The sequence below is a fragment of the Medicago sativa genome, chromosome 2 (assembly GCF_051527215.1).
Source record: "Medicago sativa cultivar Bolivia chromosome 2, Bolivia_mono, whole genome shotgun sequence".
Lineage (NCBI taxonomy): Eukaryota > Viridiplantae > Streptophyta > Magnoliopsida > Fabales > Fabaceae > Medicago > Medicago sativa.
The window spans coordinates 39,069,023-39,096,924 of NC_140750.1; the positions used below are offsets into that span (position 1 = coordinate 39,069,023).

At 36.7% G+C, this 27,902-nt stretch overlaps 2 protein-coding genes across 5 annotated transcripts; both read left to right on the plus strand.

Annotated features, from left to right (window-relative positions):
• The first annotated feature begins 88 nt into the window (after positions 1-88).
• On the plus strand, positions 89-27,709 carry LOC146946792 (omega-6 fatty acid desaturase, chloroplastic-like). Of its 2 annotated transcripts, none has more exons than XM_085744678.1 (10): positions 89-559; positions 661-727; positions 860-1,101; positions 1,421-1,564; positions 1,645-1,796; positions 3,168-3,290; positions 3,384-3,561; positions 4,210-4,328; positions 4,471-4,585; positions 27,501-27,709. In XM_085744678.1, the coding sequence occupies exons 1-10, from the start codon at positions 515-517 to the stop codon at positions 27,660-27,662; spliced, it is 1,347 nt and encodes a 448-aa protein (XP_085600804.1). In that variant the 5' UTR covers positions 89-514; the 3' UTR covers positions 27,663-27,709. The 2 variants fall into 2 exon arrangements, with proteins under 2 accessions (XP_085600804.1, XP_085600803.1); XM_085744677.1 differs by lacking the exon at positions 27,501-27,709 and adding an exon at positions 4,833-6,532 and having other exon boundaries at positions 96-559.
• LOC146946793 (uncharacterized) lies at positions 15,247-18,616 on the plus strand. Of its 3 annotated transcripts, none has more exons than XM_085744676.1 (5): positions 15,247-15,410; positions 15,567-15,600; positions 16,418-16,478; positions 17,246-17,659; positions 18,046-18,616. In XM_085744676.1, the coding sequence occupies exons 4-5, from the start codon at positions 17,292-17,294 to the stop codon at positions 18,440-18,442; spliced, it is 765 nt and encodes a 254-aa protein (XP_085600802.1). In that variant the 5' UTR covers positions 15,247-15,410; positions 15,567-15,600; positions 16,418-16,478; positions 17,246-17,291; the 3' UTR covers positions 18,443-18,616. The 3 variants fall into 3 exon arrangements, with proteins under 3 accessions (XP_085600802.1, XP_085600800.1, XP_085600801.1); XM_085744674.1 differs by having other exon boundaries at positions 16,425-16,478; XM_085744675.1 differs by lacking the exon at positions 16,418-16,478.
• Positions 27,710-27,902: the final 193 nt, after the last annotated feature.

The following is a 27,902-nucleotide window of genomic DNA, read 5'->3' on the forward strand; positions in this document are numbered from 1 at the left end:
AATGCTAACATGTATTATAAATCAAATTGACCCCCTTAAATTAGAATGGGAAATGCTAACATGTATTATAAGGGTATATATACAAAATATAGAAATTATATATTAGAAATTGTGACAATTTATTTATCGCAATTGTAAAAATTACTTTTTCTCAATAAATATTTACTGCTTGTGGAATCTTTAACATAGGACACATGTTGGCATGACCCGGTTGGTCTTCCAAATATATTTTTTTTCAAAAAAATTAAGTGCAGTAGCTCTTACTCTGAAATTCAAACACTCTTAAATTGGTGAGTATTTTCGATGATTTTGCATGCATGGTTCCAATTCAGTCAGCACCCGAGGAACACAAAATTCAAACACACAAACATGTGTTTCATGTTGCCTCAGAAACTAGGAACTAGAACAGATGGATAGAAACCCATTACATCGTTTATGACGTTCTTCAGATACTCATTCGATTCAATCCCCAAAACAACAACCTGAAGCTCTTCACCTTTAGGTTTTGGTCACAATGTCTTGCATGCTTACACTTGCCGATTCCTCACTCCTCTCCAAGGTTTCAACTTTATTATCTATTTGTGTGTGAATACTGAAGAATTTGTTTGTATGTGTAACAATTTGATGGGTGTGTTTTATTCTTGTTTTATATATGGTTAGGCTTTGCAGGACTCACACAATAGGCCTATTATGAACAGAAATATTATTCCAGCCCAGTTCACATCAGGTATGCTGCATGCATCATATGTATGTTTGTTATTGTCTATCCATATTAACTAATTACATGCATGCTTGCAACATTTATGATGAATGGTTTTACTTTTGAGCCTTGTAAATAACTATTTCTAATTCTGTTTAGGAATATGTAAAGTAAACGAGAAATGTTCTATCAACAAAGGGTTTAGGCAACAAAGAATTTCAATATATAGGAAGAAAGCTTCCATCATAAAAGCTGTGGCAATTCCAGCTGCACCATCTCCTGCTGAAAGCACCGGTGAATACCGACAACAAATATGTGAACGATATGGTTTTAAGAAAATTGGAGAACCTCTTCCTGATAATGTCACTTTGAAGGATATCATCAATTCCCTTCCGAAGAAGGTTGTTCTTGAATAGATCTATTTCCAACGGGCATTTCTATTACCAATTGTTTGAGCCATACAATGTTCTGGATCGCGCCAACTTGATTTTTGTTTTTGTTTTTGGAACTGGGATTGAGATTTGAGATTGCAATTCTAAAGTTCTACATAATATCAAAGATCGTGGTGCGATCACAATCGCGACTATATCTGCAGTTTAAAATTTTGCTCTTATGTAATATTATCTCGACATTTTTTCCTCTCCAAATAGCTAGCATTGTGTGTATATATAGATTTGTTATATACATTTTTTCTCATTTTTCTTTGTGTATTGGTAAAAGGTGTTTGAAATAGATGAAATGAAAGCATGGAGAAAAGTTTTGATATCAGTGACGTCTTATGCAATGGGGATATTTTTGATTTCAAAAGCGCCTTGGTATCTGCTTCCTCTGGCTTGGGCATTTACAGGGACTGCAGCAACAGGGGTTAGTATCATTTGTATTAATCAATTCTTTGCAAGTTCCACGGATATTCATTGTAATCTTTTTTGTTTTCCACCACACAGCTTTTTGTTATAGGGCATGATTGTGCTCACAAAGCATTTTCAAAGAATAAATTGGTAGAAGATATTGTTGGAACTTTGGTCCTTTTACCGCTAATTTATCCATATGAATCATGGCGATTTAAGCATGACAGACATCATGCTAAAACAAACATGTAAGTAGAGTTTTCTATTATTATTTTGTTTATCTTAGCTGCATGCATTTTATAAAAACTATATACTACTTTGGACAATTCTTGTGTGGTCACAACCACAAATCCAAGTTATTTAGGCGCGCACACACAAAAATACACAACATATTCAATCATTTCATTAATAATAAAACAGATTATTTTTTCCTGTCTATCTTTTTCTGTGTCTGTTACAAATAGTGATGATTAGCACAATAAAATTATGCTAGTAGTTTAATAGATTAGTTACTTGGTTAGTTAGCTTTGAAGCACAAACACTTCTCAGGCTCAGGCAAGACATGTCCTGGTGTCGGACATGTGTCGTGTCCGACACCGACACAACCCCGACACTTATAATTACACTGAATTATGTGATTTTATCAAATTACTAACGGTGTCGGCACGTTAGTGTTTGTGTCGTGTTCATATATGTGCTTCATTGTTAGTTAGTTAGTTAGTTTTATAGTTGGTCAATTTCTAAATATGCTCTGTAAATTGAGTCATTTTTAATCAATGTGATAGTTTTGAGAGTCTATAAGAGGAAAATCGGGAACACTAATGTAGAGAATTAAAACAGTAGTGAAGAGAATCAAAATCTTATAAATGATTTATTAGTGGGGGCCGGTGGCGAGTGATTAGTGGACGGGTGGCATAGGAGAAGAATGTTGATCTGATGGTTATATACAGAAGGAATGTTTAGTACTGGGAGATTCTAGGTGTCTCGATTTACCTAGGTTATCTTAATTAATTTTTTTGCACTTACAATTTGCATTGTTCATCCATTGTAATCAACAGTCATATCCCATTTGAACTCTAACCGGATTATTGAGAAGTAATATCTTCGATTTTCATTAGAATTTTACTGTTTAATTTATTATTTCGGTCCTAATACTAAATTGAATCCTATCACAATGTTTCCCTTTGAATTTTACTTTCTTTCAAGCTTTCAAAGCTCTTTACATTGTAGGCTTAAAATTGTGAATGTGCCTGCAGTGCACAAGCATTTACTCCTTCATAGTTGCATGAACATAATACAAAGAACATATAGTACAGATTCATTTCGCGCTCATTTAGTTAGTTATCACAGTTATGATGAGCTGGCATATGCTGCCACCGATCTCTGTGTATATAAGATCAATGTCAGTTTTCACATTCAGTTCATCTTCTTCCTCTAATATTTGTGATTTGCTTTGATTATGTACATATACAACTAACTTAGCTTAACTCTATCTCTACCTAGTATGTAGGTTTTAGTTAATATAACCAGTAATTAAAACTTAACTTATCAAAGAGAGCATGTATATATGTTGGTATGTAAAACTTTTGTTAGAGTGTGCTACCTAATGAATGCTTCAGGTTGCATGAAGATACCGCATGGCACCCTGTTTGGAAAGAAGATTTTGATTCAAATCCGCTTTTGCGGAAAGCGTTAGTATATGGATATGGTCCATTGCGTCCTTGGATGTCTATAGCTCACTGGTATGTATTTGTATATCTGTCACACATATATTTGCTCTAACTCAATTGTACCTTCGAACGATTAATTAATTATTGTACATGTTAACATAACAGGCTTCTTTGGCATTTTGATTTGAAAAAGTTCAGACCAAATGAAGCAAAGAGGGTGAAGATAAGTATAGCTGCTGTATTTGCTTTTATAGCAGTTAGATGGCCTTTGATTATTTACACCACGGGAATCACAGGATGGCTTAAATACTGGTTCATGCCATGGCTCGGTTATCACTTCTGGGTAAGTTTATTCTTACAAGCCGACATTTTGATCATTTGAAAGTGTAACTCGCTATCGTATTGGTCCTTGAATGTATCGAAATTGCAAATGCATCCACAAGTGTCTCATTTTTTAGTCATGTCGGTAATCGAATATGTCTTTCGGTAGTCGATTTAGTCCTCAAATGTGTTTTTTCAGCGGTCACTTTAGTCCATAAAATTACTAACAAAAGAGAGTAGGAGATGTATTTACAATTTCGATGCAATTATGGACTATAGTGACAATGCACCACATATTCAAGGACCAAAATAGTTGTTTGTCTAATTTTATTTACTTCCCAATTTGACAGACTATAAAGTAGCGACATACACCAAACATAACACTAAGATATCGACATGGATGATAACTTAAGAAAATAGAAATGATTGGATGAAATTATAGGTCTTGGGGTCATGTTGCTCTCGGACCCACCATGTTACAAATACTTATGTCGTGTTTAATTTTATGGTCAACACCACGGTCCTTATAGTTTGAAATTAATTTTGCCTATAATACACAGCAAGACACTAAGTACGAAAGAATTCTCCTAACTTTATAATCAAATGTCTGAATTTTTAGTACTATAGCAGGGTATTGTAAGTAAGAAACTAAGAAATGTTCCTTATATAGATGAGTACTTTCACTGTGGTACATCACACGGCACCACACATACCATTCAAATACTATCAAGACTGGAATGCTGCACAAGCACAGCTTAATGGAACTGTTCATTGTGATTATCCTAAATGGTATTATTTCTCTTCTCGTTATATTGCTTGTTTTATTGCATATGATCCACAATATATGGTCCTGAATGAATTTCATCTCATGCTCTTAGGCCTTAATGGCAAACTAACTAATTGCTACATTCCTGCTACTTTTTTTTATCAGGGTTGAGATCCTCTGCCATGATATCAATGTCCATATTCCTCATCATATATCCCCAAAGATACCAAGCTATAACTTACGTGCAGCCCACAAGTCTCTACAAGAAAATTGGGGAAAGGTAATACAATCATATCAGTATTTTGTTTCATTGAGAAAAAAATATAGATAAAATATTTGCAACCCAACTCATTTAAATTTACATGTATACTATTTCTTGGATATAGTATAAAGTATAAACAATAAGCTATAAACAACAAAAATAACTCAAGTATTGAAAATATTATGATCAAAATCACTAAATAAAGTGAATGGTGTTGTTAATCATTAATTGATCTTAGTTTTGAATAATTGTATTGAATGAACAGTATCTGAACGAGGCTAGTTGGAATTGGCGATTGATGAAGACAATCATGACTGAATGTCATGTGTATGATAAGGACCGAAATTATGTAGCCTTTGATGAACTTGACCCTAAGGAATCACGTCCAATCACACTGTTGAGGAAAGTCATGCCTGAATATGCTTGACTGTGTCCAAGTTTGTCTTTTTTACTACTTCATTTTTTATTTGAATGTAGCCGGTTAAAAGATAGTTAATTTTGCCATTATAGATATAATGGCATGCAAATTAAGTAATGTAGTTGCGAATTAAATAAATAATAATATGGGGCCTAATATTATCAAAAAGAATAATATGGGGCCTAATAGATAAAATAATATTAATAATTTGATTGTATCAACGCTAACCATGAAAAATGATTGTCCTTAGAAAGAACTATTTCGTCAAGCAAAATTACTCCCTCCGATCTTATTTATAAGAAAATTTTCAAAAAAAAAATTGGTCCAATTTATAAGAAAAAGTTGTGACTTTTAAAGTACATTTATTGTTTAAAAGACTTTTCTAGCCCTCATTTAATGTTGGTCTTTTCAATGTTGGTCTTTGGATACTTGTGTTGCATTGGTTAGGTATTCCATCAGTTCTTCACGGAGAGCTTTGTAATCATTTTGTGCAGTTTACTCATATGGCTGGTTTACCTAGATTCTGTTATCTTTATTTACGGTTAATTTGGTTTGCATCTGTTTGGGTGATTTGGAAGGAAAGGAACAACCGTGTTTTCAACAATGTGGCTTTGCATCCTTCTATGCTCCTTGAAAAAGTTAAACTAAACTCTTTTTTGTGGTTAAAGTCAAAACATATTGTTTTCTCTTACAGTTATCATGATTGGTGGAAACATTCGTTACAGTGCATGGGTGTCCATTAGTTTGTGTTTGTATTGTTGGAGCTCCTTTTGTTTGTGGCACTGTGACTTTGTAAATACTTTCGTGTTGTTTCATCCTTTGCACACCTTGTGCGGGGTGATTCATTGTTAATATATACATCATTTTAGCTTGTTCAAAAAAAATATTAGTGGATATATACTTCACAAATTTTTATGAAGGTATATTTGTAAAGGGTTTTGCTATAAGCCACCCATGAATGTGTCTTTTAGCAACTCACACCTCAAGGTGTGATTTTCACTTTTTAGTTATAACTTTGCTAAAAGACACCTTCATAAAAATTAGTTGGTGTCTTTTAGCAAATGCTCATAGAATAACTTGCTAAAAGACACTTTCGTAAATGTGTCTTCTAGCAAAACTCATTTGTAAAAACATTCAAAAAATTGCAACAACTAATGATTGTCTTGGTTTTTATGATTTTTGGTTTCTTTTCTTATATAAAGGACCAGAGGGGGTATTATATTTGGATGAGGCACGAGTGATGTATCAATATTGTTTTGTAATGCATGTCATCATTACAAATATAAATCCTTGCAAGTATATGACGTTTGGTGGAATGAGAAGAGTTTAGGGTTATGATTTTAGACTGATATTGGGTGTAATCCTAAAAGGATCAAGACAAGATTGAATTGTGTTGTGTTGAGGCTTAATGTGAATATGAGATTCGAGGCATCTTTTGTACCAATAGAGCATGAGGAAATTACAAATTTTGACAAATAGATATTTTCTAATGGAGACGGTGATGACGATGAAGATGACAAATATAGAAATTCCTAAAGATTTGCTCATATCTAATCGCACATATTCCTTGATAATCTTTATAGATTTTGCATACCTTTTTTTTTTTTTTACATGAAGTACGCTCTGAAGACTCACTACGATCAGGACAAACATGTAGACTCAAGGAGCGCTTACAAATCACTCACCGAAGAGATCATCACATTGACAGTGGAAGTTGAACTCGCAATTTTGCAAGTGAATCAAGTTCTTGGCAACTGAGAAAACATTTATTAACATAAATTAATAAACTATATAATACATATTTTTACAAAAACTAGATAATCACAATTAACTTTTTTTTACAAAATTTACAAAATTAATAACTTTCATATTTTTCCCGTTCCTTTTACATCCATCCAACAAAATATACCTCTAATAAAAGACGATCAAAATAAACTTTTTTTTTGAACAATCAAAAATGAAACTTATATATTAACTAACCAAGGAATCTCCAAAGTACAAGGTGTACCAAGAAGACCCCCAATAATTACAAATGTACAAATTCAGAAAGATTAGCCAATTCCCAAAAAAGCCAAGGGATTTGACCACCACAAATGAAAACCAAATACAAAAATGACATTACTTGCTTTTAGCCACCAAAGCGAGTACCGCTTTACTTTATCCAACAACTGATCAATGGAACTACCTAAAGAATTAAACAACCTTTGATTACGGTCATTCCAAATAATCCACGTACAAAGCAACCACACAAGATGCATGAAAGAGCGACGAGCTCTCAAGCCACCTGCTGAATGAGAAAACTGAAAGAAATGATCTGAAATAGTAAACGGGTCTGCGCCTGAGACACCAAGCCAAGACCGAACCTTCTGCCACAAAGTACCATAAAAATCACAGGAAATGAATAGATGTTGACAAGTCTCGTTGGCATCACACCCCAACAAGCACCTTGCTGCATTGTCAGAAAGAATACCGCGACGCACCAAATTCATCCTAGTAGGCAACCGATTTTGTAACAACCTCCATGCAAAAATTGAGACCTTTAACGGAACATGTTTATGCCAAACTAGAGCCTCCGCACCTGCCACCTGTGGGGTATCCTGAGAAGTAAGGAGATTATAAGCACTACGAACTGTATAACCTGCAGAGTGGTCCAAGTGCCATCGCCAAGTATCTTTCACATTAACCTGTAAAGTGACAGTAGAAAGTAAAGTAATACACTCCCCTAGCATGTCCTCCTCCCACACCCACAACCGCCTCCTCCAATTCCAACCCACTCCCCCGACCTCACAACCTTGCGCAAACATATACGCTACCGAGCATGATTTATCAACTGCAAGATCAAAGAGGCGCCTAAAGCGCACACAAAACGGCACACCACCTAACCACGGATCATGCCAAAACAGAGTATCAGCCCCATCCCCCACCGACCGGGACACGCCCTCCTGAAACCACCCACCACCAACTCCTGCTACCCCATCTCTAATATTAGCTATCTCACGCCACCAAGAAGAACCACTCCGGCCCCCTACCTCCAACCTCCCATCCTCCTCACCGTATCTCGCCACCAAAACCCTATACCATAAACTAGTCTTCTCTACCAATAACCGCCAACACCATTTACCTAACAACGCATCATTAAACTCCTTCAACCTCCGCACCCCCAACCCTCCATACTCTCTCCGAGAACAAATAGTGGTCCAACTGACCCAAGATAATTTTCTATAATCCTCACAGCCCCCCCAAAAAATTTAGTAAAAATAGAGTTAAGGGAAGAAATTATACCTGACGGAGCCTTGAAGAAGGAAAGAGCATAGACAGGTAGAGAGGTCAGGACAGACTTGAGAAGGACTAACCGGCCACCAAACGACAAAAACCGACTATTGAAACCAGACAGTCTCGTTTTAATGTTACGCAGAAGAGGTTCCCAAAAAATCAATCGACGCGAATCACCCCCGATAGAGAGACCCAAATACACAAAAGGCACTTTCCCCACTCGACAACGGAGAATAGAAGCTGCCTCATTCAGCCAGGAATCAGAAACATTAACACCCACCAGCCTACTTTTATTGAAATTAACTTTCAGACCAGACATAGCCTCAAACAACACCAAAACCGCTCGCATAGCCCTAACGTTCGCCCAACTCTTCACACCAAGAAGCAACGTGTCGTCCGCAAATTGAAGATGAGTAACTAACATAGAGGAGGACGCCCCAACTTTGTACCCTTCAAAAATATTTCTCGCAACCACCGACTTCATGATTATGTTTAACCCTTCCGCAGCCAACAAAAAGAGAAAAGGGGAGAGAGGGTCTCCCTGACGAAGACCTCTTCCCAAAGGAAACTCATCCGTAGGGCTACCATTAACTAAGACAGAAGCTGTTGCAGTCGATATACATTCCTTAATCCACTTCCTCCATAAAACCGGAAAATGCATCCTTTCCATCACCGAATCCAAATACCCCCAATCAACTGAATCATACGCCTTTTCAAAGTCAACCTTAAACAACAGTAATTCCTTTTTTAATCTATACGCCTCATCGACCACTTCATTGGCAATAAGAATCCCATCTAAAATTTGTCTACTATGCACAAAAGCTGACTGTTCTTCAGCAACAACCGAACCAATCACGGATCGTAATCTATTCGCAAGAACCTTTGCCAAAATTTTATAGATACTTCCCACCAACGAGATAGGTCGAAAATCATTCAGTTTTTGGGGGTTGTCAATTTTAGGAATAAGAGCGAGAAAAGTTGAGTTAATACCTCTTGACAACCTCCCATTTCGATGAAACTCCCCCATAAACCTCAAAATATCCTGTTTCATATCAATCCAGAAATCTTTAACGAAACCAAAATTCTCCCCATCCGGACCTGGACTTTTGTAACTGTCACAATCCCACACCGCTGCCTTCACCTCCTCTTCAGAAAAAGGTCTAGTTAAGCCCCCAACTTCTGCAACACTCAAAGTCTTAAAAGAAAGATTATGCAATGAAGGCCTACCAGACTCACCTCTCTTAAAATGATTCGAAAAGTGTGAAAAAACAGCTTGGCGAATAGGCTGTACTCCCTCCACCACCGCCCTGTCAACCACAATGGAATGCATAGAATTACGACGACGCCTGCCCGAAAGAACGGAATGAAAGTATTTTGAGTTCGCATCCCCTTCACGCAGCCATTGAAGCCGAGATTGTTGCCAAGAAATACAAGTATTCGCCCGAGACAACGAATGAATGTCAACCGATATATCATGCAATTCTTCTATTTCAGTAGCCGACAAAACCTCCGCCTCCCCTTTCCCATCTAAAACCGCCTGCCTTTCCCTTAAAGAATTAATTCTCCCCTCTAAATTCCGAGTATGAGTAACATGCCACTCCTTCAGCGCCTCTTTAATTAATTTTAATTTTTCACGTAGAACAAAACCCCCCCAACCATCAACTTGTAACATCTTCCACTTATCAGACATAAACTGTTTATACCCCGGAACATCTTGCCAGCACTTCAACATATGGTTAGGCCGAGGTCCCCAATTCTCCTCGTCGACTGACAAAACAAGAGGACAATGGTCTGAAAGACCCCTCAAAAGGGCTGTTTGAACGCAATTAGGCCATTGAAGACACCACTCCTCAGACAACAAGAACCTGTCAATGCGACTCATAGAGCTTCCATCACCTTTAAACCAAGTAAAATTTCGACCAAAAAGAGGTAAATCAACCAGCACATTATCCTCCACAAAATTGTTAAAGCCAACATGATCATAAGACACGTGGGAACCCCTAGCTGAACGTCTTTCCTCCACAGTGCGGACATCATTAAAATCTCCACAAACACAGACAGGTTTACCCCGAAGCAACAATAACCGCTCAGATAAAGATACCCACAACGCTTCTTTCTCACGAAGACCACATGGAGCATACACATTAAACAAATAAAATTCTTCGTTCGACTTAATAAACTTACCATGAATCAATAAAAAATGTTGTCTACTAACTGAAGACCACACTTCGACCTCCATACTATCCCACAAAATCAAAAGCCCCCCCGATGCACCTTCCGAGGGTCGAAAGGAGAAATTACAACTAGAACTACCCCATAACGACTCCACAAGAGAAGAATCACAAACAGACAATTTAGTTTCCTGAAGACACACCATCCAAGGCAATTTCTCCCCAATCAATACCCGCACTTCTCTACGCTTCTCTAAACCACCAAGACCCCTAACATTCCAAGAAAACAGCTTCATCTCCCTCACCCACCCGCCACACACACCACCACTAAACACCTACAAGCTTCGTCCCCTAACCGAACCTCCATCCCCTTCCGTCCCCACGTCCACACCTAACGTCGCATCCTTACCCGCTCCACACAACACCTCAAACATATTATGATTAACACCCGGAAAATCCAAACCAATTTCCTTACCTATACCCTTAACATCTTCCTCCGCCACTTTAGCATTCCCACGCAACACCACCCAATGATGCCACCCGGGATTCACTGAAGAAGATGCTGCATTATCGTCACTAGATCCTTGTGAAACCCCCTCCACCGCTTGTTTCAAACTAAGTTCTCGTTGGCGTTTACGTTCTTCTTTCCGTAAAATTTTCAACACCTCTGTTTGATCGCTCCCAGACATACGAGCCACCTTTTTTAAAGTGTGGACAGGATGATTTAGCACACCTCCCACTTTCTTTCGACAACTACCTTCCTCTGTAACCATTCCCCTGTCAGCTGGAACCGACAAAGGCGTACCCTTTTGTGCCTGCAACCACTCCATACTCCATGGTCCCGAAGAAGAAGAGCGAGTACCTCCCGGAGGGCAAGAAGATTGACGGATACTTCGCTTCTTGAGAGACGAACAACCACCCACCACCTCATCCTCAACTGAACGCACAAGAGGTAGTTTGTGTTTACCTTCACTTACAGGTCCATCAGATTGGACAGACACCCCCTTCTCACCGACATGTTCAGATGATGCACGATCTACCATTTCAGCCTCAATATTTTTTAAGATGTTACTATCCTCCTCTGTCAAATCTTTAACAATTTTATCAACCAAGAGATCCACATTATTGGCCACATCCGAGTTCCTTTGAAAATCAACCTGATCATGCTCATTAGAACTAATTGATCCCTCTTCGTCCGTCAGCAAACAAGCATCTTCACCCAGAGAGTAACCCCATTCCTCACGCATCTTAACTTCAACTTGCACACCATCAATTACAATCGTGTCAGTCACATTCACAATGTCCAGCGACGAAGTCGCAACCAGCACCCTAGCATAATCAAATCTTTCTCTATTTAAGGTGCATTCATCTGTGCGGAGATAGCGCCCACAATCTAAAACACATAGCTTAAAGCAACTTTCACGCCAAGCATGCACCGGTAGCCCATACACGTGTATCCAAGCACCTCTCTGAAAATCCGTCATCGACTTTTCCCATCGCACAATATTTGAAAAAACAAGATCAAAGAATTGCTTCGCTTCGACCACCACTTCCAATATATTCACATTTGATAAGCTATGAATGAATACCTTATCCGCCCCCAACGGAATAATATCAACATCTTGAAATCCAGCGTCCTCTACACGTCTTTGAATCACTGGTATCGCTTACCCATTTGATACCGTGCCAACCAAACCATTCCTAGCCCATTGCAAATCACTATCCAACGACCGGTACATTCGAACCAACTTCTTGGGAAACTGGTGTGCCATATGAGTGTCATGATGCTGCTGCTGATGTAACACTCCTCCTGCATTCACTTCTGCTGCTGTGCCGCTGGTGCCTTCCTCAGCCACCGTGAAATTGGTCTGCACCATTCCTTTCTCTTTGTCACGCACCCTAACCTCGTGAAGCACAGGCCCGTTTCTCCCTTGCAACGTCACTACCTCCTTCTCTTCCCTAGACTCCAGTCGTACAGGTATGCCTCCGTTATCACTCTCGTTTCCATTCCTAACAACGTGCTCTACGTGTTCCACTTTCTGATCAGCAGTCGGTTCCTTCATCACCACAGCCTCCTTCATTAACACCGCCTCCTTCCCCGCATGCTCAACCACCGCTGCCATCTTATTTGTCTTATGAAACCTTGCTAAAGACGCTTTGACACGTAAATGACCAAAGTGCACAGCATTCACCGCACGTAAAAGCTTATCAACATCACGGACATTCGAAAACCGCACAAACCCATAAGCCTCGCCATTAACATTCAGTTTGTTAGGAACAAAAACCTCCTCCAACATCCCACAAACCTCAAAACCTTGCCTAAGGATAAAATTAGGAGCTTGCATAGGGAAATTAGTAAAATAGAAAGTGACGAACCGTTTATTCGAAGAATCTGCATCGCCTTCCTTCCGCACAGCTGGTGTTGCTTGCGCTCGCAGCCTAGGAGCATCAGCTTCCGCACTTCTTTCCCAAGCCTGATGGGGTCTGCGTTTCCGAGAGATTGCTCTCCCCTCCCGCCGATGAGCAGCAACGTCATCCTCCATGCTAGGGTTTCGTGTCCAATGCGTAAAAGGTCTGTCCCACGAGGATGAATCCCACGACCGATTCCTTGAGAACCTTCCTTCCCGCGTAGCATATCAAAACCTAGACCGTCGATAACCATAGTCACCTCTGACATCGAACTGATACGCCTCCCGCTGTCTGTCCTGACCTCGATTAACATGTCGCAACGCTTTCCGACGTCGCGGTCTCACATCAATCCAATTTCCCCCATCCCCCCCCCCATCTGTGGCACCCTGCTTGGACCCCTTCCCCCCTGTAAAGCCTCTCATCCGGTGAAAAGGACCGGTGCGATCGACCATGGTAAACACCATGACCGCCGCCTCTCTCAAGCTCTCTGCCTCGCATATCTCTCTTTTTAACATCCGATCAAAATAAACTAAAAAGGCTATATAGCACATAATTGAGTTAATTGACCACCACAATCAAAGATCAGCTGTTACTATCTGATATATTTATCTATCACATAATCAAACTGAGTCGTACAAAGACAAGTTACAAAAGGTCAAGAACAAATTCCTGAGAAGAAACAAACGATCACCAACATTACGACATGAACAACTCAGCATCTACAAGATCCGAAAATGGCATCTGCAAGCATTACAAAAAAAGATTTCAAATAAATATAAACATATCGCATCACCAGTGGCAACTTCACTAATTTAAATTAGAACAGACTTTATATCAGTATAATATAAAATAACATTCCACACCACCAATTACTTGAGAACTGAAATCAAAGAACAGTTTTCATATATAAACCTTTTCCTGCTGGAAATAGTGTGTTAATCATCAATGACATTGACCAAAATTAGTGTTAACTGGATTAGGGTCTAGACAGTGTGATTTCAGGATTGAGAATGCTCACCCTAAGATGAAGTAACCATAAGTTACAAGTAAAATGACGTCTCGAAAAATAATACTCACAGAAGACGGAATTAGTAAATACAGAACTATAGAAATTCATTCCATTTTTCAAAAAGAAGTTTTCATTGAGTATTGAGGAATCAAAGAATTAAAGCCAAAATGCCAATTTTTTCAAAGTAGATCAATTTTTTTTATTCCCGAAGAAGTGCATATTTTACCCGAATCTTCTTCCATAATGGTACGGAATAGTCTTGTTGGAATAGGAACACCAATCACTTTCAATATAAGAAGTCGAGTAGGCGGATTGGTCCGATTAGAAAAGGAAAAATAAAATCGAATTATAAATATTTTCTGGAAATATCCAAAAAGCTATTGAATTAGTTGAAATGAACGGGCAAGTACAAAAGGAGCTCAAGTACGAGACGTATCGACAGAAAAGAAATTGCATGTGTCGAATAGATTAGAGAAGGTAGGGTTCCTCAATAAACCATTCGTCCTAAAATTTATTAGAGAAAAAAAAATCAGATACTAAATATGACAGGAACTTTCTTGAACTATTTGATTAATCGCTGCCTTACTGCACTTTTTGCACTTCCCACTCTATACTACTAGACCTCCATTTGTAACCAAAAGTAAAAATATTAGAAGTATAAAATCAAGTACACCTTTATAATGTGTTTGGATCACCAAAGAAAGTGAGAGGAAAGATTGTTAAAGGAAAGAAAGTATGAGGAAAGTGAATGGAAAGTGAGATGATTGTTTTAGTTGTTTGGAATGAGTGAAAGTGAAAAGAAAGTGAAAGGAAAGAAAGATATATATTTAATGAATGACCTAAATAGCCCTGTATGTATATGTGCAACCAAAAAATTTAGTAAATCCGCTTAAAAAATAAAAAATTGTAGTAAATAGTAAAAAATTATTGTAAACATTAAATATATCTTAGTAATTTATTTATATTATATATAAATAAAGTGATGATGACTTAAATTTTAAAGAATAAAGATGAAATGCAACACGTAAGAAAATTTCACGTGAATCCTAAAAAGCAAGGGTAGTATCGTCTTTTCAAATAATTGCATCATCCATGAAAGTTTTCTTTGCTGTTTTGGACGGAAAGCTTTTGCGCGTGGGCCCCATCAAAGAAAGCCTATCTTTCGTCTCTGACAGAGGAACCAAACAGGGGAAAGAATGTTATTCAACAAACTTTCCACTCTCTCTTCTATCTTTCCTTGCATTATCTGTAGTGCCAAACATACCCTTAAAGAGAAGCAGATGATCACATAGTGGATTTTGTGTTGGTTTAATATATAAAAATAAAAAAAAAATTGTGGGCCGGCCATGATTAGTAGTCCCATATATACATCCACCCATTCTTGTTCTTTTTCCCTTTCATAGGTCAATCTACGACTACAACACAAACAACATCTCTCCCCAACCCTAGTTTTTTCCCCTTTCTTCTTCATCGATCGATTTCCTTTTCTTTTTCCTTCAATTCCACTTTTTTCACGAAGAAGTCTCCAAATGGAACAAACCCTCTTGTCACAGTCGTCTCCAGGTATATTTACATACATACATACATACATTCATATATGTTTTTGTATTGAAAACGAGTTGAATCTGATGATTAGGGTTTAAGAAGATTAGTTATTCTTTTTTTTTTTTTCCTTTGATTATTGGTGGTAGTTGTGACCATATATGTCTATTTTTGCAGTTACTGCTCAGCCTTCCAGGAAGAGAAAGAGAAGGTAAAGTCCTCTTCAAAATCCTGAAATTCATTCTTTATTATTTTCATTAGATATGTGTTCTGGTGTGGTTTTCCTTTCTGCTGGATGACAGCCGCGTGTGTTGGCTGTTTTGATTGGTTGCTGCGAAGTGTTTTGTAACACTGCAATTTGTTATGTTGGTTTGGGGCTTGTTTTTGTATAATAGTTTTGGTAGGTGGAATCTATGTGGGGGGCTGTTGTGTATCTTCGTTTCTGTTTCCGCAAGCTTTGTGTTTCTTTCACAGGCTTAGCTTAATAAATTTTGCCGATTTAAATAGATACATCCATATATTACATTCTTCTTTTTTTCTTTGAATGTTAATTGATCTCTCTCTCTCTCTCTCTCTCTCTCTCTCTCTCTCTCTCTCTCTCTCTCTCTCTCTCTCTCTCTCTCTCTCTCTCTCTCTCTCTCTCTCTCTCTCTCTCTCTCTCTCTCTCTCTCTCTCTCTCTCTCTCTCTCTCTCTCTCTCTCTCTCTCTCTCTCTCTCTCTCTCTCTCCTCTCTCTCTCTCTCTCTCTCTCTCTCTCTCTCTCTCTCTCTCTCTCTCTCTCTCTCTCTCTCTCTCTCTCTCTCTCTCTCTCTCTCTCTCTCTCTCTCTCTCTCCAGTAGAAGAACCAAACCCTCTTCTCCCACTCGCCGCCATTTATATAAGGATCCAGATATATTTTCATACATACATTCATATATGTTTTTGTATTGAAAACGAGTTGAATGCATCATTTGTGTGCAGATGATGATGATGATTAGGGTTAAGTAGATTCATTTTTAATTTTTTTTTTCCTTTGATTATTGGTGGTAGTTTTTAGCTTGAAGGTGAGTCATGTTCCTTCTTTATTGGTTAACAAGAAGAAGTCGTCCAGGTAAGTCCTCTCGTTTGTCTCTCTATTTATCCATTTATACATTTTTCTTTTTTGTGTTCCCTTTTGATTAGGGGTGTTTGCGGTTTTGAGACTGATATTTATCCGAACAGCAAGATAAAAAAACACGCCGTTTGGTTCGGTTCGATGACTTTTAAAATAAAATCCGAACCAAACCAAACTCAATGCAGTTTGGATTGGATCAGTTGGTGCCGTTGCTTTGAGATGATACAATTTTTGTTTCAAACATTAAAATCAAGTTAAAAAGCTAAAACACGACATATTTTCAGCTATGCTTTCAACAATGTTTTAAATTTCATCCAACATTACAATTTCATTTTCATCCAACAATGTTCACAACTACGTAGAGCAAATTAAGAACGTGGACAAAAAGTAATCCTATTTTATAAGAAATGCAATAAGACTAAGATTTTATCATTCTTTAAAAGTTCAAGTAGCACATAGATACAATTTTTGAAATGAAATTCAAATAAGAAACTTCAAGAGAAAAAAGAAATGTCACTTTATAAAAGTATCGATTGAGTTTCTATAAGTATTGGTTTTCTTACGCTGCGGTTTGATTCGGTTGGTAAAATAAAATCCGAATACATCCAAACCAAATGTGGTTTTTTGCGGTTTCGGTTTTGGTTGGTTCGATTTGCATTTCTTTTGGATTGGTTCGGTTTTGAACAACCCTACTTTTGATTCGTTTCAAACTTAATAAGCCTTTGGAACACCAACTGAAACCCTTGTTTTCATAATTTATGTAGGAAGGGGGACCGGATTGATGTGAATGTTCAAAGCTACCCAGATTTTATGAAATTGCTCAAGGATTATGTAACTGAGAATGCTGTACCAGTCTCTTTCACTGTAAACCATAGCTTGGGTCGATTGGACTACAAAAAAATTGCGGTTGATCTATGCCTTAGCAACTTAAGGTCGGGTCGACGTGACAAAATAAAAAATCCAAGTCCCGATCACTGCCAGTATCCGATTGTTTGTTCCTCCGTAGAGGATATGAAAGTTGCTTGCAATGCTTTTGGCCATCATTGGAAGGTCATTATGCGTCCACGACCAGGTTATGGGGATTGCAAGAATGCGAAACTATTGGCTGAAATGCGTAAATTTCAGTTAAAAGCTGGGATTGATAATCATTCTACCGCTCAGCCGTCCAGGAAGAAAAGGTAAGTGTCCTGAAATTCTTTCTTTATTATTTCATTAGATGTATTTTGTTATGTGGATACAAACATTTTCATTAGATAGTTACATACAAGGTTTTAAATATTGGCATCGTGTAAGTGCTTGTTTTGCAACATTGCTTTTCCATTCTCATTTATTATTATTTTTTAATCATGAAAATGAGTTTGGTTTTTAATCATGAAAAGATGCAAGCTCCGTTGGGGAAGCAAATCTAAACTCATCATATTTTTAAATTTGTTGTAGATGATTATTATTACATGTTTTAATTTGTTTGATCAATAGTCTGAATCACGAACACCCCTAGTTTTCTTATAGTATGTTTCTGTTTCTTCACACCTCACTGCGTTCATTTGTTTTCAAATTTATGCAGCACAAAGACTCGAGTAAATGTTTCAAGCGATGATAATTTTAATGATTTGCTTGAGAAGTACACCAATAATGCTGAACCAGTCACTTTCAATGTGTCCAAAGATGTGGATGCAAACTCCTATCGTTCTATTGTGGATCTTCTAGTTGATAGCAACTTAAAGCGGGATCGACATGACAAAATCAAACATCCAAGATCTGATCACTTCCCGCGACCGATCGTGGAGTGTGAAACAACAGAAAAGATGCTAAATGTTTACAGTGCTATTGGCCCCTATTGGAGAGTCGTTATGTGTGCGAGTGAAGAAGAAAACCCTAAGCTATTTTATCAAATGGACAAGTTTCGGATGGATGCTAGGATTGAAGACCACGAAAGTGATCCATTGTGGGATCGAGCTTAACCTTCAACAATGATTTAGAATCCTAGAATATTGTCGGTGTTGCAAATCAATGGAGTGGCCTGGCATGAGACTAGTGCTGAGTTTCTTTTCAATTTGGTGTTTATTACTTTATTTTGGATGATTTTAATGTTCCTTATCTTTGCAACTTATTGATATGTGTGAACTCTTTGTTTACTGCGGTACTGGACTGGTTTGATTAATAGTTGGAGATTTTTGAGTAAATATTTAACAAAAAAATTAGACTAAATAAAAAAAACCACATTATTTTAGAATTTCTAAAAAGCATATATTTTGTCAACTCAATAGATTTTTTTTTTTTGAAAGAACTCAATAGAACATATTTTTTTTTCATTGTCGGATTCCACCAAAGACCAAAAGTGAATGAATTTGAAACAGCGAAGGTTGAGTGAAAAAATATAGCATGAAAACAAATGGTATCCAATAACTAAAGTTTAAGATAAAAAATTAAACAATTGACATCCAAAACTTAACAAAACAAATTATCATAATATTGGGACTTCGGGTGAGTCTTCATTGGGTTGGATGATAATATTAGGTCAATATCAACCATACAAGTGAGATCGACACCACATGTTCACATAAAACTTTGAGGCATTAGGTATTTTGTTCATCTCACTTATATGTCATTCAAAATCTACTCTTCCATCCATTGTATAACGTTAACTCACACTTATATTTGCGAATATTTGCGTTCGTAATTATGTGACGTAGTTAAAATGAGGTACACCATGTTCAGAAAGGTTGATTGGTGGTAATTTCATGGAGGGAAGTTTATGTTTCTTTCTTTCATGAGAAGAGAGAAAGGAAACTAGAAAGAAAGGAAAAAAAATAAATACAAAAAAAAAAAAATTAAACATGAGGGAACACAATAAGATGAAAATATGTAATGTGTGTTTTATCTCTAAGAGTATATAATAGATTGAGTTACCAATAATTATATGATTTTGATTAAGAAGTTGAATATTTTTGGGTTATTATTACCAAAAAGTAACACTTAATTAAAAAACGTCTAATCATTTTAAAATATTTAATAAGCACGTAATATTTTGTAAACTCATCATAACACTCATTTGCATTTTCCATTGTCATATCCCCCAAATACCAGATGTGAATGAATTGAAATAATAGAGGTTGAATACAAAAATAGATTGAAAGCTAATGACATCCAAAAACAAAGTTTTACGAAAAATTAATGTTAATTAAGTAAATATTGCCTATAAATATGAAGATTTTTTTGTTTTTAGTCCCTAGAAAAAAATTGCATTTTTTAATCGTTGTGACATTTTCCTTTGAACTTTTTATGGATCAGGAAAATTTTACAAAGACTAAAAATGCTGACAATTTTTTTTACAATGACCAAAAAAGTGTGATTTATTTCTATAGGAATTAAAAATGAAATTCTTGATATTTTTTAAGGACCGTTTAGTTAATTAACTCTACAAAAATAGCAAATGACATACAAACCAACAAAATAGTTCATCTTAATGCTGAGTCTACAAAGGAAAGCCTACGTTGGGTCGAAACATCATATTAGGTTATAAGCAATCACACAAGTGAGACTGATATCACATATTCACTTAAAATGTCTAATAAACATGTATTTTGTCAACTCAACATAACACGTCTACAATCTTATAATCTTAAATAATAAAGGTTGACTAAAAAAATAACATCAAACTGAATTACATCCAAAAACAAAAATTTTAGATAAAAATTTAAACAAATGACATACAAAACTAACAAAAAAATCATCATAATGTTGTGACTTCCAGGAGAGCATAGACTAAATTGGAAAATCACATAAGGTTAAGAAAACCCACAAAAGTGAAACTAACACCACATGTTCATCCAAAACCTTAAGGCATTATGTATATGAATCATCTCACTTATATTTTTCTCACCTCCTACTCACTCACATATGACAAATTAACTTCTCTCTACATCTGTCATCTGGTAACATAATCAAATAAAGTCATATTGAGGCATAACATGGTAAAAAAAGATAGATTGGTGGTGGTTTTATGAAGAGATGTTTTTATTCCTCTCTTTCATGAGTATAAAGAAAATAAAACAGCAAAAAAAAAAAAGATGAAAAAATATTTTAACATGAGAGACATGGTAAGGAAAAAAAAAGGAGTGCGTGCTTTGATTGTTAGAGTATATAAAATAATGTTTGTTGCTGGTAATTTTGCAGGTTTGTTGAAGAATTTGGAGATTTTGGGGTAATAATTATACCACAAATTAGACTCAACTAAAAAATCGCAACACCGTGCCAATTTAAAATTTCTAATAAGCATGTATTTTGTCAACTTAGAAAAACACATATGTATTTTTCCATTGTGAAATTCTACCAAAGACCAAAAGTGAAAGAATTCGAAATAAGGGAGGTTGAATAGAAAAATTAACATGAAAACGAATGATATCCAATAACTAAAAGTTAAGATAAAATAAATGATACCTAAAAGCTAACCAAACAACTGATCTTAATTTTGGGACTACGAAGGGATCCTACCTTGAATTTTATCGTCACATCAACGAAATAATTCATCTTAATTTTGGAACTTCAAAGGAATCCTACCTTGAGGTTTATCGTCACATTAGACTAAGAGACAACACATAAATGAGATTGATATCACATATTCACCCAAAACATTAAGTCAGTAGGTATATGGGTCATCTCACTTATATGTTGTTCAAAATTTACCCTTACATCCAATATAAAATTTTAACTCACACTTGACACATTAACACCTCTTATTCAAGTTTGCAACTCTCTGTGTCCAATATAAGATCAAAGGAAGCTGCAATATGTTTAAATGGTCCGTTGGTGATGGTTTAATTGAAAGAGGTTTATGTTTCTTTCTTACATGAGAAGGGGGAAAGGAAATTAGAAGGAAAAAAAAATACCAAAAAGGAATTTGAACATAAGAGAAGTTAAGGGAAAAAATAAGTATTGTGTTTTTGTGTGTGAGAGAATAGAAAATAGTGTGAGTTGTCGATAAATCTATGAGTTTGTTGAAGGCTTTAAAATTTTTGTATAACTATTTTACAAAAAAGAAATATAGATTTAATTAAAAAAAATGGCAAATAATTTTAAATATCAAATAAACATGTATTTATCAACCCAACATAACACATCTTCAATTTTCCATCATCATATTTGCCACCATCAACCAAAAGAAAATAAATTTGAAATAATAGAGGTTAAATGAGAAATTCATAAGAAAGAGAATAACATCAAAAAACTAAATTTTAAGAATGAAAAATTAAAGACTTAATTGCAGTTTTAGTCCCCTATTTTCAGCAACTCACGAAATCCGTCCGTTCATTTTAAAATCACTTAATTTTAGTCTCTTTCTCCTATTTTTAGACTAAAAAACTGTGATGCGACATGTTTTAAATGGCCTGGCATACAATCTGATAATGTAAAATGATCTATACCCGTGTAATTACCTGAAAACTCCATCAGTTTCAATTTAAATATGACATATCACCATTTTATGTTTAAAAATCTGAAAGAGGGACCAAAACTAGGTGATTTTGAAATGGAGGGACAAATTATGTAAGTGGGTGAAAATATGACGACCAAAACTGTAATTAATCCAAAATTAAACATGTGACATCCACAAACAAAATAAACAATTCATCATAATGTTGTGTGTTTCGGGGGATCATACATTGAGTTTGATCATCACGTTAGATTAAAAGAAACCACACAAGTGAGTTTGACACCACACCTTCACTCAAAACCTTAAGGAATTATGTATATGGGTCATATCACTTATATGTTGTTCAACATGCATCTAATGTGGAACTTCAAATCAAGTTCTGGACTGATCAGAAGACCAATCCCATGCTGACACGTGGCCTAACTTACACCGCCTGAAGGCCCCGTGCCTGAAGGAACACGCCAACTTTGGTGCACAACATCCAAGTGTGCCCCAGCGCGAGGATCACCCTACAAGTGTCCTCTAACTGTTCCTAATCATACATTGTAAAACCTGGAGGCAGTTATTCTCAACGCGCGTCTATATAAGGGTGATATTACCCCACCCTCATGGTACGATTCACTTTTCACAACACTTTTTACACACTCTTTCTCAGTTCCATGACTGACTTGAGCGTTGGAGTGCTAACGTGTCTGCAGGCACCTTTCGTTTCACCGCGAAGACTCATCGCCACCATACCGGAGGACTTTCCGCCACCATCGCCTTTCATCCATCCTCACCGAACAGATCAAATTATACTTGACAGGTTAACATCTTTTTCTCAAGTTTGAAACTCTCTGCATCTGTGATCTACCACCAGTAACTACTTTTGTTCCCCCCCACAAAGTTGAACCAAACTATGATACGGTCGTTGGACCTTACATGAGAGCCAAACACTGGCGTGGATCGACTCATTGAACATAAAACGACCACATAAATGAGCATGATACCACATTTTCACCCAATATTTTAAATTTAACGAAATTCTAACCCGTGCTTGGTGCGGGTTTCAATACTAGTAAGCTTAAATTTCTGAAAAGGTTAACAAATTTATAATTTAATTCAAAATACAAAATGTACTATAATAATATTAGTAATAAATAACATTATTTATAGTTATCTCTCAAAAAAATATAATTTATATTTACTTAAGTAGGTCGGCCTCATAAGCCTAAAAGACTTTTTTTTTTATGGCAAATGACATAATCTTTTTAGCTAAATAGGCTTCTAAAAAAGTCGAAGTCTTCTCTATTTAATATAAAAATCTAACATGGTCTGTCGTAGACTAGCCATAGACCACCGTAGACCGATCCGACTTATTCGCATCCCTTACTTGTAGGGATACGTAGTATTGGCTAGGGTGCCATCAATATATCCTTACTTTGAGGAATGCATGCAATATTTTACATTTTTAGACACACTTCATATGGTTTATTCCTTATTTAATAAGTCACATTTTTTTTCTTTCAAATTTCTACTTTCAGAAATTGTGTCGACACAAAAATGAGTCCAACAAGTAAAGAAACAAAAGAGTTTTGTAATGTGTTGACATTTCTTTTATCACTTTCATTAATTATTTTAGAAATTCTATGTCTAACAATTTCAGATATCCATTTATCAAATTTTGGACAAATGCTATCAACATACTATTTTTACACACTTTTCTATTTGTTAAAATTCACATAACCAGCAGAGTTTGGTAAAGCAGAAGGAGCTAGGCTCTTACAACATGTTAAATCAAAGTTGAAATTATGATTAAGCAAGATGTTTATATTTAGTGTTCAATTGTGCATCGAATATGATTACCTCTTTTGGAGGCAACCTATGGAAAGCCAAAAAAAAACACATCACTTTCACCTAATTTATATGAAACCCTTATAATTTAGTGAGAATCATGTCTAATATATTTTGACTTATATGAATTTCAACTAATTCTAAAGAAAATGTTAAAAAAAGTGCGTTAGAGATTATGTTGTTTGAAATTTCGTACAAAAATCACTTAGTAGTTCATATGCCATGGCATATAGTATAATGACATGCTTGCAATAATTAACATGGCAAACTAACTAATTGCTACATTCCTGCTACTTTTTTTTTATCAGGGTTGAGATCCTCTGACATGATATCAATGTCCATATTCCTCATCATATATCCACAAGTCTCTACAAGAAAACTGGGGAAAGGTAATATTGATCATATCATTATTTTGATTCATTAAGAGAAATAATACAAATAAAATATTTGCAACCTAGTTCATTTGAATTTACATATATACTATTGTTTGAATATAGTAAAAAGTATAAACAATTAGCTCTAAACAACAAAAATTACACGAGTATTGAAAATAGTATGATCAAAATCACTAAAGAAAGCGAATGGCGTTGTTAAACATTTATTAATATTAGTTTTGAATAATTGTATTTTTTTTTTTGAACAAACAAAAATGGATTATATTAACATAGCTATAGCAATCCTCTCAGCACAAGATGTACCGACAAGACTACTAAAACGAAACAATCTGGTTACAAAAAATACAATAAGAGGCTAACCAATGCCTAAACATGACAAAGGATTGGATAACCACATTTGATCACCAAACATAAAGACAACTCTTTTGGCTTTCAGCCACCACAATGAATGATATTTCACTTTATCTAATAATTGAGGTATGGAACTTTCTTTATGCTTAAAGATCTTGTTATTTCTTTCATTCCATATAACCCACATCGTAAGTAACCAAATAAGCTGAAGAAATGATCTCCTTGATTTCGAACCGCCTGTGTAATATGAAAAATGAGCTCCATGATTTAAAATATCACAATGATCGACACCATCAAAGCCTATCCAAGCCCTCACTAAAGACCATAATGAACCAAAAAATCTGCAAGACAAAAATAAATGGCGAGCATCTTCCACAAGACCACACCCTGATACACAAAAGCACGCCTCTGAACCCAATATACCACGATATGCTAAATTAGACTTTGTAGGAAGACGATCACGAATCAACCGCCAAGCAAAGATTGACACCTTAAGCGGAACCTGCTTATGCCAAACCAAATCATCACAAAGTCTATCCTGCTGCACTTCCTGATTAGTAAGCATAGCATACGCACCACGAACTGTGTAACCTTGAATAGGATCCGGTTGCCACTGCCACACATCAAAAGAAAGAGGCTGCAAAGTAACGTTAGCAAGTAATAACCTACACTCCTCTAGGAGCTCCTCCTCCCACACCCACAAACCCCTACGCCACCGCCATCCATCCCCCGCCGCCCCCCATCCTAAAGAAAACATCTCTTTAACAGTTATTGATTTATTTAATGCTAAATCAAATAACTTGCTAAATCGACGCCGGAACGGAACATCACCACACCACCGATCATGCCAAAACAAAGTATCCTCCCCATCACCCACCCGCCTAGCCACACAACCCTCAAACCAACCATCACCGCCCCCACCATCACCATCTCTAATCCTACCAACCTCCTTCCACCAAAAAGAACCACTCCGGCCCCCATCCTCCAACCTCCCATCACGCACACCATACCTAGCAACTAACACCCGATACCACAACCCTCCACGATCAACAAGTAACCTCCAACACCACTTCCCTAACAAAGCCTCATTAAACTCCCTCAATTGCCTAACTCATAATCCACCATACTCCTTTCTCACACACACTGATCGCCATCCTACCCAAGAAATTTTCCTATGATCCTCACTCCCCCCCCCCCCCCCCCCCAAAAAAAAAAAAAATAAGAAAAAATAGATTCAATGGAAGAGATTGTACCTGCTGGAGCCTTGAAGAAGGAAAGAGCATAGACAGGTAGCGCGGTCAAGACGGACTTTAGAAGAACCAAGCGACCTCCAAAGGAAAGAAACCGGCTTTGCCAACCCGACAGTCTAGATCTTATACGGTTAACCACAGGTTCCCAAAACGACAGACGACGCGGGTTCCCACCAATAGGCAATCCCAGGTAAATAAAAGGCACTGTACCAACCTTACAATTCAACAATGACGCTGCTTCTGTTAACCAAGAATCCGATACATTTACACCAACCAACAAACTTTTCTGGAAATTTACTTTTAACCCAGACACCGCCTCAAAAAGGATTAAAACCGCCCTCAAAGCACGAACATTCGCCCAACTCTTCTCACCTAGAAGCAAAGTGTCATCTGCAAACTGAAGATGAGATACCACCACCGCATTTTCAACCCCAACACTATAACCACGAAACAAATTTGCAACAGTCATAGCCTTCATCATAACATTCAACTCAGCCGCCAGTAAAAATAAAAAAAGGTGAAAGTGGATCACCCTGACGCAGGCCTCTACCCAAAGGAAACTCATCTGTGGGACTACCATTAACAAGAACGGACGCGGTAGCCGTTGTAACACATTCTTTAATCCATTTTCGCCATAAGGTCGGAAAACATATTTTTGCCATCACCGCATCTAGATACCCCCACTCAACAGAATCATACGCTTTCTCAAAATCCACTTTAAACATCAACAATTCTTTCTTAGATTTGCGAGCCTCATCAACCACCTCATTCGCAATCAAAATCCCGTCTAAAATTTGTCTGTTTTTAACAAACGCAGACTGCGTATCTGAAATTACACTGCCGATAACCTGCCTCAATCTATTAGCCAAAAGCTTTGCCAAAATTTTGTACAAACTTCCGACCAATGAAATAGGGCGAAAATCATTTAGAGATTGGGGAGAGTCGACCTTTGGAATGAGTGCTATAAAAGTAGAATTAATACCTTTCGACAACTTACCATTCCTGTGAAATTCAGTAACAAAGCGCATCACATCATCTTTCAGATCAATCCAGAAATCTTTGAAAAAACCAAAGTTGATGCCATCAGGACCTGGACTCTTGAAACTATCGCAATCCCAAATAGCGGCTTTCACCTCATTCACTGAAAAAGGCTTAGTGAGACCGCCTCCTTCAGAATAAGACAACCCCCGGAATTGTAAACCATCCATCGTCGGCCTTTGCATATGATGCGGCTGAAAATGACTCGCAAAATGAGAAAACACCGCCTGACGGACATCCTGCACACCCTCCCCCATTGCGCCATTAACATTGATCGACACAAATGAGTTTCTTCGCCTCCGAAAACCCAAAATTGAGTGGAAATATTTCGAGTTAGCATCACCTTCACGAAGCCAATTAATTCTATATTGCTGCCAACTAATACTAGTATTAAGACGGGACAACGAATGAATATCTGACGTAATAATACGAAGCTCCTCAACCAATTCTTCGGCTAATTCCTCTTCTTCCCCCCTTCCATCAATAACAGCTTGCCTCTCCTTCAAAGATTTAATTTTCCCAGACAAATTATGAGTATGAGCCAAATGCCATTCCTTCAAAGCAACCTTAATAAGTTTCAATTTCTCTTTCAAGAGAAATCCCCCCCACCCTGTGACTTCAAAAGATTTCCATTTTTCACTAACAAAATTCTTATAACCAGGAACATCCTGCCAACAAAATTCTTATAACAAAATTCTTAATAATTGTATTGAATGAACAGTATCTGAATGAGGCTAGTTGGAATTGGCGATTGATGAAGACAATCATGACTGAATGTCATGTGTATGATAAGGACCGAAATTATGTTGCCTTTGATGAACTTGACCCTAAGGAATTACGTCCAATCACAATGTTGAGGAAAGTCATGCCTGAATATGCTTGACTATGTCCAAGTTTGTCCTTTTTACTACTTCATTTTTTGTTTGAATGTAGCCGGTTAAAAGATAGTTAATTTTGCTATTATAGATATAATGGCATGCAAATTAAGTAATGTAGTTGCGAATTAAATAAATAATAATATGGGCCTAATAGATAAGATAATATTAATAAGGAAATTGATTGTATTAAAAAGTAAAAGAAAGTTAAACTTTGTTCGGTGAAAATGATATATGTATTGTGAGGA

What these genes read in the sequence shown, in the direction of transcription:
- LOC146946792 (XM_085744678.1), top strand. Translation starts at nt 515, where the DNA reads ATGTCTTGCATGCTTACACTTGCCGATTCCTCACTCCTCTCCAAG. An exon ending in TGGATGTCTATAGCTCACTG is followed by an intron (nt 3,291 to 3,383) that starts GTATGTATTTGT and finishes TTAACATAACAG; the next exon opens with GCTTCTTTGGCATTTTGATT. An exon ending in CATTGTGATTATCCTAAATG is followed by an intron (nt 4,329 to 4,470) that starts GTATTATTTCTC and finishes TTTTTTTATCAG; the next exon opens with GGTTGAGATCCTCTGCCATG.
- LOC146946793 (XM_085744674.1), top strand. Translation starts at nt 15,377, where the DNA reads ATGGAACAAACCCTCTTGTCACAGTCGTCTCCAG. An exon ending in CTTGTCACAGTCGTCTCCAG is followed by an intron (nt 15,411 to 15,566) that starts GTATATTTACAT and finishes CTATTTTTGCAG; the next exon opens with TTACTGCTCAGCCTTCCAGG. An exon ending in TCCAGGAAGAGAAAGAGAAG is followed by an intron (nt 15,601 to 16,424) that starts GTAAAGTCCTCT and finishes GGTAGTTTTTAG; the next exon opens with CTTGAAGGTGAGTCATGTTC.